This window comes from Macaca nemestrina, chromosome 1 (assembly GCF_043159975.1).
Source record: "Macaca nemestrina isolate mMacNem1 chromosome 1, mMacNem.hap1, whole genome shotgun sequence".
Taxonomy (NCBI): Eukaryota; Metazoa; Chordata; class Mammalia; order Primates; family Cercopithecidae; genus Macaca; species Macaca nemestrina.
The window spans coordinates 126721541-126734452 of record NC_092125.1 but is presented as its reverse complement, the minus strand read 5'-3'; the positions used below and the strand labels follow the sequence as shown (position 1 = coordinate 126734452).

Genomic DNA, 12912 nt, shown 5'->3' with positions numbered 1-12912 from the left:
AGAAAATATTGTTTGAAAAGATAAAATGCATTTACAAAATAGATCACGATTATGAAAATATCACAACAAAATCTGTACTGGTAATATCTGTAAAAAGATACTAAACTTGTTCAGATAAATTTGACATTTGTTTGTTACATTGGTAAACTTGTGTCATGAAGGTTTGTTGTACAGATTATTTCATCACTCAGGTATGAAGCCTAGTACCCATTAGTTATTTGTCCTGATCCTCTCTCTCCTCCTACCTTCCACCCTCCAAAAGACTGAGTGTGTGTTGCTCCCCTCTATGTGTCCATGTGTTCTCATCATTTTGCTCCCATTTGTAAGTGAAACATGTGGTATTTGGGTTTCTGTTCCTGTGCTAGTTTGCTAAGCATGATGGCCTCCAGCTGCATCTGTGTCTCTGCAAAGAACATAATCTCATTCACTTTTATGCCTGCATAGTATTCCATGGTGTATATGTGCCACATTTTCTTTATCCAGTCTATCATTGATGGGCATTTAGGTTGAATCCATGTCTCTGCTATTGTGAATAGTGCTGCAATGAACATACATGTTCATGTGTCTTATGATAGAATCATTTATATTCCTTTGGATATATACCCAGTAATAGGATTGCTGAGTCAAATGGGTACTAGGCTTAACCAGGGTGAAGAAATAATCTGTACAACAAGACTCCATGACACAATTTTATCTATATAACAAACCTGCACTTGTACCTCCCAAGCTTAAAAGTTAAAAATAAATAAATAAAATTGAGACTTTCTTAATGACTCTCACAAGGTAGTTAGGGATATTTTAGAACAGTATGATACGACAGACAGTTCATTGGAATGGCCATCAAGAGATTTAGATTAATTGCCTTACACTGGAACTGAATATCTGTGAGGCCCCTTAAGCATCTGTTTCATCATCTGTACAATGGCAGAGCTCTTGTAATTTCACCAAATCATATTGTGTCGTACTCACTTCAGAGTTGCAAATACAGAGTACAATTAACTAATAATACCATAAATGCTCATTCATTACCACAGGTCATTGAAGTAGATAGAAAGTTGATCTGACTCCATATGGAGTTTTCAATTTTGTAGACAGTTATCTTATTATCATTTTTATTGTCACAAAACTCATCTGAATGTTCATACAAAGGTAGGAAGCCTGGAGCTTACAATGTACATAGTATTTTAAAAAGTTATCTTCTACAAAAGATTCCTTTTATGAGATCTTTGCCAAAAATTCAATATTTACCAAGAATTCTCTTGGTTGCAAATACCACAAACTGATTTGTGTCACAAATCAGTTGACACAAAAAAATACTAAATTGTTCACACAGTCACAAGTTCCAGGGTTGGCTGACTTATAGGCTTACCTGGATCTGACAACTTACATTATGTTGATATGTGTCTCCTTTCCCCTTCCTTTCCCTCCCCTATCAGTCATCCCCTCTTTTCCTTCCATCTCTTCTCTCCTCTCCTTCTCTCTTTCTCTTTTATTTCCTCTCAACCTCCATTTTTCCTTCCCTTCCTCCCTCCTCAGCTCCCCACTGTCAAAGCTGTGCTTTTTGTATGTTGCCCTCATTGTCTTGGAACATAAATGGCTTCCTCAGAGTGCTTGGATACAATGGCCTCAGGCAACTCTTACTTACATAAGACTTAATTTTCAATGAAAAAAAGAAAAGAAAAACTTTAAAATCACCACAGCAGGAAAGTCTTAAAACTCTAGGAAAGACCAGATTGACCCAGTTAGAATTATCAACCCATTCTAAACCTATTACTGAGACTGAAGAGATGGACTACTTTAAACAACCCAGGCTTAAAACGTCTGCCCACATGGGGCTACAATATGTGAAATAAGACACACCTGAATCCCAGGGCCTGTGGTATGTTGCAGTTGAACTGTGTTCCTTCCAAAAGGTATGTCCAAGTCCTAATCTCTGATATCTATGAATTTGGCCATATTTGGAAATAGGGTCTTTGCAGATGTCATGTTCAATATCTTAAAATGAGATCATCCTGAATTTATCATGGACTTTAAGTTCAGACACTTTCATCCTTATAAGAGAAAAGGGAAGGAGATTTTAGACACTGAGACGCAAGGAAGAAGGCCATGTAAAAATAAGGGGCAGAAAGTGGAGTGATGCTGCCACAAGCCGAGGCACAACAAGAACCACCAGAAGCTGGAAAAGGCAAGGAAGAATTATCCCTGAATCCTTTGCTGGCACGTTGACTTTAGATTTATTATCTCCCAAACTGTAAGTTAGGATTGAGGCTCATTTTTGCCCTATGCATTTTTGGCAGCCCCCAAATACCTAACACGAGGTGGTTTTCCTAAGAAGAAAAACCACACGAATAACATTGGCTACATTTTCTACTAGTCTTATTCTACTTATATCATTAAATAACTCCCCTTGAAAGAAGGAAATGAAATTCTTCAGAAAATAATTAAAAAGACCATTATGTGTGCTGGTCTTCATCTGCCAAATGTATTATTCTCCATAGGCACAGCAAAAAGAAGTTGTGAGTCTCATTCCTACAGGGGGAAGACGAAGAGTGCTCTAGTCCCCAGTTCCATATTGATATCGTTTGACTCTGTGTCCCCACCCAAATCTTATCTTGTAGCTCCCATAATTGCCACACGTGGCAGGAGGGACCTGGTGGGAGATGATTCAATCATGGAAGCTGGTCTTTCCCATGCCATTCTCATGATAGTGAATGGGTTTTATGGGATCTGATAGTTGTAAAAACAGGAGTTTTCCTACACAAGCTCTCTCTTTGCTTGCTGCCATCCACGTAATATGTGACTTGCTTCTCCTTGCCTTCCATCATGATTGTGAGGCCTCCCCAGGCATGTGGAACTGTAAGTCCAATAAACCTTTTTCTTTTGTAAATTGCCCAGTCTAGGGTATGTCTTTATCAGCAGCATGAAAACGGACTAATACATGTATCATAGGTTAAAAAAAAAAAAAAAATTCTGAGTAAGAATATAATTCTTTTTCTCCAAAGCTAACATCAAAGATTTACCTAACTTTTTTGATTTTGTGTTTTGAGCACCTTTGTTCAATACAGCATGAATTTACTAATCGTAGTTGAAGTTCATATTAAGATAATGGCATCACTTTGTGATATGGTTTGGCTGTGTCCCCATTCAAATCTCAACTTGAATTGTATCTCCCAGAATTCCCACGTGTTGTGGGAGCAGGGAGGTAATTGAATCATGGGGGCTGGTCTTTTCCATGCTATTCTCATGATAGTGAATAAGTTTCATGAGATCTGATGGGTTTATAAGGGGTTTCCGCTTCTCCTTCTTCCCATTTTCTCTTGCTACCACCATGTAAGAAGTGCCTTTTGCCTCCTGCCATGATTCTGAGGCCTTCCAGACACGTGGAACTGTAAGTCCAATTAAACCACTTTTTCTTTCTAGTCTCTCAAGTATGTCTTTATCAGCAACATGAAAACATAAAATACAATTTGTTAAAAAAAAAAAAAAGACCACATTCTACAGAACTTGAAAGGTAAGTAGACTGTGACGTGTTATGAGAGCTTCAATGGTGTGATACCAGACTTTGATAACCATTCTGTACTTTGTAAAAATTATTTTGGAATCAGGATTTATAAAATATTTAAAAATGTAAAGAAGCTTAATGAAAGATAAAAGTAGAATATCTTTCCACACTCAGAAAACTGGTTTAATTGAAATCAAATCAGCTCATTTCTATTCTTGATTTATTGTTAGATCTTACTTTTCATTAAATGGTCTTTATTAATTAAAAAATCATGCAGTAAGCACCTATTGTGCGTTGCTTATGTATAAAATCACTTAAGGTTCTCAGCAAACCTATAAAGCAGTATTTTTATCATCAATTATTTGGTTGCAAGTAAAACTCTTTCAAATGAGTTTAGAAGAAATTTTATAGAAAGATACAATTAGCGATTGTACTAACATCCAAATGTAGACTTCTGTTATGGACTGGATTTGTCTTCCCCCCAAAATTCATGTGTTAATCCCTCAATACCTTAAAATGTGACTGTATGTGGAAATAGCATCTGTTCAGAGGTAATTATGCTAAAAGGACATTATTAGTTTGAGACCTGACCCAGTATGACTGCTATCCTTATAAAAAGTCTAGACATAGACCCATACAGAGGGAAGACCATATGAAGATGTAAAGGCACAGGAAGAAATGGCCATCTACAAGTCAAAAAGAGAGAAATGAAACAGATCCTTCCTCATGGCCCTAGAATAAGCTCACTCTGCTAACACTTTGGTCTTGGACTTCTAGCCTCCAGGATTATGAGAAAAATAAATTTCTGTTGTTTAAACCACCAGTTTTGTACTTTATTATGGCAGTTCAAACAAATGAAAATAACTTCTATTACCAAAAATTTCTATAACCAAAGATTTAAAAAAAAAAAAAATGCAATACCGGATAACAATCTAAGCGCTTTACATGTATTAACCCATTTAATTCCAATGCAAATTCATAAGGTAAACATTTTTGTTATTGTCATTTTACAGAAAAAGAAAATTAAAAGCAAATGATAGTTAACTTGCTCACACAATGGGAAATTTTGGAATATAGGTTTAGAACCAGGCCATTTAACTTTAGAACTCACATTCTCAATATCTGCATACCATACTTGGTCAGAAACAAAACACAACTGGATCAAAGGACTTAAAACTCTAGAGCTTGACAATGGCTTCTGTTTTTCATGTGGTCTAATCGTCTCTCCTCCCTCTGGCTACATATCTGTAAGACACTCTTTTCTCTATAGATCAGGTCCCTTGGGAAGTCCCTTTGCCCAGTTATTCTGTCCCTCAAAATTTGTATTTCATTTTCCAAGTCACAGTATAATCCATTACTCCCATCAGTAAAAAAAAAAAAAAAAAAAAAAAAAAAAAAAAAAAAAAAGAAAGAAAGAAAGAAAAAGAAAAAAGAAAAGAAAAAAGATAGAAAGAAAAGAAGTAACCCACGACAACCCTGCCTGATTTCAATTTTTTTCCCCATGTGGATTTTTACTGTTCCTCATTTCTTTTTCTACTCCTGATGTTCTCGCTAACTTCAAAGCATAGAGGTCAATTTAAATTCTCTTTCAGCATGCACTGTTTTCTTCACCATGTACTGTTTATTTTTTCTTTCTGTTTTTACTTTTTTTCAGAAATAAAAACTATAACAAATTTTACTTTGAAACACATATATTAAGTTCCTCCTTGCACTTAAAACTCTGCTGAGTCCTGGAATAACTGAAGGAGTCAGCACTGCTTCCCTATAAAAACTATAAATATGGGAGAGTCATATCTGTATCTACCAGAGTCATATCTGTATCTACCATCTAAAAGATATACCTATTCAAATAAGTGCAAACAGATTCATCTATGAACTAAAAGGTCAAACAGGCAGTCTATCAAAAGTATTGCATTGTTAGTGGAATCACTGCTTTCTATTTTAAATGGAACCTAAGCTCTGTTGATGCATGCATTGTTTTGAAATGAGAATGTGCCCTTTCCTATTTATTCCAGATGCAGCAGTTTTATGAGTCAACTGTAACACTATATTTTTGCATGGGACAATTATGACCATAAAGGGAATTGTATGGTAAAAACTATAGAACCTGCCATTAGGCAAGAGGATGACCTTTTTACTCAGCTTTCTTGCCAACTTTTAGCAGATTCTTAGCATTTGGGAGGAATTTATGGCCACTAAAGGAAGCCTGACTGCCAACCACATGACTGAATGTCCTTATTTCTTTTAAAGCATGTATATATGCAAACAATGACAACTCATAATTCATATTGGCTCAAAAGTTCTTTATTCACTAGTTCTTTTCTCCTGAGCATCAAGACTTGGAGTTTCTTCTACTCTATACTCCATGCCCTGCCCTTCTACCCAAGGCTGTTTTCTCTCCTTAATCCTTAGTAGTACATCTATTCAGTGATCGTCTACAAAGAAACTTGGAAAAGTTTAGATTTACTGGAGCAGAATTCCCCAGGAGGATCCTCTATTTTGGACCAGAAGGAATGAGCCTGGAAGTTTTCTAGGTTACTTACCAAAAAGCTCTTCGGGATATCTCATAAATAACTTAGTTCACCCCGATAAACAAGAGAAGAGAATATTAGAGGAGCAATCAGGTGACAGAAGGGACTACACAATGCATCCCTTTGGTCTGTATCAGGCATCTAATATGTGAGCAATAAACATAAGTCTATCTCCTTGTTAAAGGAGGATATTAAAGGGCAGAAGAAAAACAACTGAAAGGAGCTGGGCACATTCCTCAGCCCCGGGCTCAAAACTCCCTGAGCCTAGCACAAACACATCCCATCCTCCCATCCCACCACCATATATCTCTCAAACTCCCTGAGCTCAGTACAAACACCACCTGGAAAGTCTCCGATAAGGAGACAGCCGTACAAGGTTACTGAAAGCGCAGGAATTTCTTTGTTCCCCTACAACTTTCGGGCTATAAAAAGCAAACGCTCGCATTGTTCGGGGCCCTCTTGCATACTGTGTAAAGGAGGGACCAAGTTCGAACTTGTAGTAAAGATCCTTGCCGCTTGGCTTTGACTCTGGACTCTGGTGGTCTTCTTTGGGGAACAAACAGTCTGGGCATAACATCTGGGGGCCCGTCCGGGATTCCCCAAGCCCACCAGACCCCTGGTCAACGGATCTGCTAGGATCGATCTACTGATAGGTGAGCTGGCTCGTCTCCGTTTGTCTGTCTGTGTCTGTGTGTCTGTTCTGAATCTGAATCTCTGACTCGCGAGGTCTGAAACTGAGGCTGGCACAGTCCTGGCGGACGCGCTATAGGACAGCCAGTGGAGACCGGTGGGAGACGTCCCCTGGCTCTCTTCTGATTTAAATTGCGATCTGAGTTGCCGGAGCGGGTTCGCGATCCGGGCAACAGTCTGAATTGCCCCGGTCCCCGGGTGCGCGCCTGCCGTCTGAATTGCCCCGGTCCCCGGGTGCGCGCCTGCCGTCTGAATTGCCCCGGTCCCCGGGTGCGCGCCTGCCGTCTGAATTGCCCCGGTCCCCGGGTGCGCGCCTGCCGTCTGAATTGCCCCGGTCCCCGGGTGCGCGCCTGCCGTCTGAATTGCCCCGGTCCCCGGGTGCGCGCCTGCCGTCTGAATTGCCCCGGTCCCCGGGTGCGCGCCTGCCGTCTGAATTGCCCCGGTCCCCGGGTGCGCGCCTGCCGTCTGAATTGCCCCGGTCCCCGGGTGCGCGCCTGCCGTCTGAATTGCCCCGGTCCCCGGGTGCGCGCCTGCCGTCTGAATTGCCCCGGTCCCCGGGTGCGCGCCTGCCGTCTGAATTGCCCCGGTCCCCGGGTGCGCGCCTGCCGTCTGAATTGCCCCGGTCCCCGGGTGCGCGCCTGCCGTCTGAATTGCCCCGGTCCCCGGGTGCGCGCCTGCCGTCTGAATTGCCCCGGTCCCCGGGTGCGCGCCTGCCGTCTGAATTGCCCCGGTCCCCGGGTGCGCGCCTGCCGTCTGAATTGCCCCGGTCCCCGGGTGCGCGCCTGCCGTCTGAATTGCCCCGGTCCCCGGGTGCGCGCCTGCTGTCTGAATTGCCCCGGTCCCCGGGCTCCCGGCTTCCGGCGCACGCTCGCGGCCCCGGTCCCCGGGCTCCCGGCGCACGCTCGCGGCCCCGGTCCCCGGGCTCCCGGCTTCCGGCGCGCGCTCGCGGCCCCGGTCCCCGGGCTCCCGGCTTCCGGCGCGCGCTCCCGGCCCCGGTCCCCGGGTTCCCGGCTTCCGGCGTGCTCGCGGCCCCGGTCCCCCGGCTCCCGGCTTCCGGCGCGCGCTCCCGGCCCGGTCCCCGGGCTCCCGGCTTCCGGCGCCACACTTCCGGCCCGGTCCCCGGGTTCCCGGCTTCCGGCGCGCTCCCGGCCCGGTCCCCGGGCTCCCGGCTTCCGGCGCCGCACTCCCGGCTAGCTATCAGTAATAAGTCAGATCAGATTTCCTCTATTGGGATTCTAACCCACATTCCTTTACAGGAAAGGACTACAAATCGTTACAGGATGGGCAATACCCAGAGTACTCCTCTATCTCTCCTTACAAATAATTTCAAAGAAGTTAGAGCAAGGGGCCATGATCTTGGTATGGAAATCAGGAAAGGAAAGCTAATTACTCTGTGTCGCTCCGAGTGGCCTGCCTTTGATGTGGGGTGGCCACCCGAAGGGACCTTCCGACTTGCTGTCATCACTAGGGTAAAATCCAAGATTTTCCTACCTGGACATGCGGGCCACTTAGACCAAATCCCATACATCCTCATATGGCAGGACCTTGTTGAAAACCCGCCTCCTTGGCTGTCCCCTTTCCAATTAGCCTCTGAACCCTCTAAGGCACTGGTTGCTCGACCACTAAAAACCAAGCAACCAACTGCCCCCTCCCATCCTGTTCTACCTGATAGCGGGGACCCACTGTTCACAGAACCCCCTCCGTACCCCTCCGGGCCCCAGGTTCCGGCCCCTCGGGCTGAGTCGCGGGAGAGAGCAGGCGGAGAGGAGGCGGCCGCCACTCACGGGCCTGCTGAAAGAGAAAGTAACTTTGAGGGGCCGGCGGGGCGGACGCGAGGGCGCACTTTGCGGACTAGCCCCCCCCAGCCGCCTGACTCCACGGTGGCTTTACCCCTCCGGGAAATAGGACCCCCAGATGACACAGGAATCCCCAGGCTCCAGTACTGGCCATTCTCCACCAGTGATCTGTATAACTGGAAGACTCAGAGTGCTCGGTTTTCAGACAACCCCAAAGATTTACTGGCTTTACTGGATAGTGTCATGTTCACCCACCAGCCCATTTGAGATGATTGTCAGCAGCTCCTCCGAATCTTGTTTACCACGGAGGAGCGAGAGGGAATACAGGTAAAAGCTGGAAAGCTGGTCCCGGGGGACGACAGTCAACCGACTGCTAACCCTGACCTCATAAACGCGACCTTTCCTCTGACCAGGCCGGCGTAGGACTACAACACGGCAGAAGGTAGGGGACGGCTACACCTTTATCGCCAGACTCTAATGGCAGGTCTCCGGGCAGCTGCTTGCAAGCCCACTAATTTGGCTAAAATATATTCTATTCGGCAAGAAAAGACAGAGAGCCCAGCCACCTACTTAAAAAAATTAATAGAAACTTTTAGACAGTACACCCCCATAGATCCAGAGGCTCCAGAAAGTCAGACAGCTGTTGTAATGTCTTTCATAAATCAGGCAGCCCCAGATATTAAAAAAACTCCAAAAACTAAAAGACTTGGAAGAAAAGCGGATTCAAAACCTCCTTCAGATAGCCCAGCAGGTTTATAATAACAGAGATACTCCAGAAAAAAGGCAATTTAAGACCACTAAAAAAAAATGACCAAGGTCCTGGCAGCAGTAGTACAGAAAGAACATCTACAGCCAGAGTACACCCAACCTAGGCGGCCCCCCCCCCAGGCATGATAATCTGAAAAAAAAGACCAATGTGCCTACTGCAAGGAGGCTGGCCACTGGGTAAGAGACTGCCTCGCTACTGCCCAACCCGGACCTGGACGCCCCACTCCATGACTGCACCGAGATACTAGCTCAGGTGCACGGAGTTCGAGAAGACCTGCAGGATCGCCCACTTCCTGACGCCGACCTCGTCTGGTTCACTGATGGGAGCAGCTTCATGCATCAGGGCCGGAGGTACGCTGGAGCGGCAGTGACTTCAGAGACTAAGGTAATCTGGGCGGAACCCCTGCCCCCGGGGACATCGGCCCAGAAGGCCGAATTAATAGCGCTCACCCAAGCTCTTACCTTAGGGGCGGGGAAAAAGCTGACGGTATATACAGACAGCCGATATGCTTTTGCAACAGCACATATACATGGGGCCATTTACAGGGAGCGGGGGTTACTGACGGCTGAAAGAAAAGAAATAAAAAAACAAGCAAGAAATCCTAGCCCTGCTAACAGCCCTATAGAGGCCAGAAAAGTTAGCCATTGTGCATTGCCCAGGGCATCAGAAACTAACTACTCCAACTGCTCAAGGCAACTTTCTGGCGGACCAAACTGCAAGAAAGGTGGCGAAGGCTCCCAGCCAACTCCTTGCACTCCAGCTCCCTGACCCGGGCCCCCGGGACTTGCCATATTTCCCTGATTATTCAGAACAAGATCTCCAGTGGATTGACAAGCTTCCCCTGAAACAGATCCAGAATGGGTGGTGGACTGATACTAATGACCAAACCATCCTACCAGAAAAATTAGGACAACAAGTGTTAGAACACATCCACCGAACCACCCACCTGGGTGCTCGGCGGATGATAGACCTGATCAGACGCTCTAAGCTCAAATTCAGACATACAGCCGAGATGGCCAGCAACATCGTGACAAGTTGCAAAGTCTGCCAGCTTAACAACGCCTACCCCCAATCCCAGGCTGCAACGGGAACAAGGCTCAGGGGAACCAGGCCCGGTATCTACTGGGAAGTAGATTTTACTGAGATAAAGCCAGGAAAATACGGGTATCGGTACTTACTTGTCTTTGTAGACACTTTTTCAGGGTGGACTGAAGCATTCCCCACCAAGAAAGAGACTGCTCAGGTTGTAGCAAAGAAAATCCTGGAAGATATCCTCCCCAGGTATGGCTTCCCCGTCCAGATAAGGTCAGATAATGGGCCGGCCTTCGTCGCTAAGGTAAGTCAGGATTTGGCTTCCATCCTTGGGGCAAATTAGAAACTACACTGCGCTTACAGGCCCCAGAGTTCAGGACAGGTAGAGAGAATGAATCGGACCTTAAAAGAGACCTTAACTAAATTGACTATGGAGACTGGCGCTAATTGGGTGGTCCTTCTCCCCTACGCTCTGTTCCGGGCCCGTAACACCCCTTACAGACTAGGCCTTACTCCTTATGAAATTATGTATGGCAGACCCCCACCCTTAGTTCCCGGCCTAAAAGATGATCTGCTCAAGTCCGAAACAGAAAATGTCTCTGAACTCTTGTTTTCCCTACAAGCCTTGCAGAAAATTCATCAAGAAATCTGGCCCAAGCTGAAAGAACTATATGAGACCGGTCCCCCGCCGACACCCCATCCGTACCAGCCGGGAGACTGGGTCCTGGTCAAGCGACACCGACAAGAGACCCTAGAACCCAGGTGGAAAGGACCACTCCAGGTACTCCTAACCACACCCACCGCCCTGAAGATAGAAGGCATCGCATCGTGGATCCACTACACCCACGTCAAGCCAGTGGACCCAACCTCTGATCTTCTGGGACCAATCACGGCGGCGGCTGAAGCACCGGACACGTGGACTGTGGACAGAGCTAAGAACAACCCCTTAAAACTCACCCTGCGCCGACAACATAGCTCACTGCAAACATGCAGTTAGATAGTCTAACCCTAATGTTAGTCGCCCTAGTGGCCGCTGGAGAAATCACAAAACCAGCTCATAATCCCTTTGTCTGGAGATTCTGGCTTTATGAAAACCGAACCCACCCTGGGCAACCTCATAAGCCCGGAAAATTATTGGCCAGTGCTGATTGCCCTTCCTCAGGGTGCAACAGCCCAATTCTACTAAATTTTACCGGTTTTCAAATAGCCAAACCTATGACACCAATAATATGCTTTGAGTTTGATCAGACTAAATACAATTGTAAACACTATTGGTGGCACCAAAATGCTGGCTGTCCTTATAACTATTGTAACATCCACAGGCCCCGTTATTGGGGAGAGAGAAAACAGTTAGACCCTAAATGGCCCTTCTATCGTAGACGGGATAAAGACTTTCCATATACATGGATAGTTAGAGACCCCTGGAACTCCCGCTGGACCACACCTCAACATGGGGCTGTATACTACTCCCCCTCCTCCACATGGCCTAGCAGTCACCACTATCTGTGGCGAGGCCTAGTGCAAGTACTGCCCCTGGTCCACGGGAATATCCAACGACAGGAAAACAGACTAACACAAGACTTACGTCCTTTCTCCTGGTTAAAGTTATTACAAGAAGGACTAGAACTTGCTAACCTTACAGGACTTCATAGCCTGTCTGGCTGCTTCCTGTGCGCCACTCTAGGGCGTCCACCGCTAACAGCTGTCCCTCTGCCATGGGGACCCTCTACCTTTGCCCAAGCTAACAACCTCCGAAACCACTCGTATGCTCCTATCCTGAACGTGCCCCTATACCTAAACCCCAGTCAGGAGAAGTTTCCCTACTGTTTCTCAGGAACCAATTCCAGCCTCTGCAGCATCACTGCAACGCCCCCTAATATTACCTTAAGAGCTCCATCAGGCATATTCTTCTGGTGTAATGGAACCTTATCTAAGAACCTACCTAGTCCTTCTGTTAATAACCTACTATGTCTCCCTGTCACATTAGTTCCCCGGTTGACTCTACTAACTGCTGGCGAGTTCTTAGGGTATACCGGTAACTGGACTAGTGCTATTATTCACCCAGACCCTAGACCAAGACCTGCACGAGCCATATTTCTCCCCCTCATTGCAGGAATCTCCCTCACCGCATCCTTCATTGCGGCCGGACTGGCGGGGGGAGCCCTAGGTCACACCCTCATAGAAAGTAACAGGTTATACCAACAATTTGCCGTTGCTATGGAAGAGTCGGCTGAGTCCCTTGCCTCCCTTCAGCGGCAGCTCACGTCCCTAGCTCAGGTAACCTTGCAAAACCGGAGGGCCCTAGACCTACTCACTGCAGAAAAAGGTGGTACATGTATATTTCTAAAAGAAGACTGTTGTTTCTACATAAATGAATCAGGACTTGTAGAGGACCGGGTCCAACAGTTACGCAAGTTAAGCACTGAAGTAAAAACACGGCAGTTTGCTTCAGCTGCAGACCAATGGTGGAATTCCTCTATGTTTTCTCTGTTAGCCCCCTTCCTTGGACCCCTGCTAAGTCTACTATTTCTGCTTACCGTAGGACCTTGTGCTGTTAACAGAATTTTACAATTTATTAGGGAGAGATTTGAC

General features: G+C 45.9%; 1 protein-coding gene across 1 annotated transcript; it reads left to right on the top strand.

Annotated features, from left to right (window-relative positions):
- Positions 1-7895: 7895 nt before the first annotated feature.
- LOC139356548 (uncharacterized) lies at positions 7896-9848 on the top strand. The gene is made up of 2 exons (XM_071070689.1): positions 7896-8961; positions 9450-9848. The coding sequence occupies exon 1, from the start codon at positions 8004-8006 to the stop codon at positions 8784-8786; it is 783 nt and encodes a 260-aa protein (XP_070926790.1). The 5' UTR covers positions 7896-8003; the 3' UTR covers positions 8787-8961; positions 9450-9848.
- Positions 9849-12912: the final 3064 nt, after the last annotated feature.

Bases quoted from the DNA above. Each gene is read 5' to 3' on its own strand.
- LOC139356548 (XM_071070689.1), top strand. From the start codon at position 8,004: ATGGGCAATACCCAGAGTACTCCTCTATCTCTCCTTACAAATAATTTC.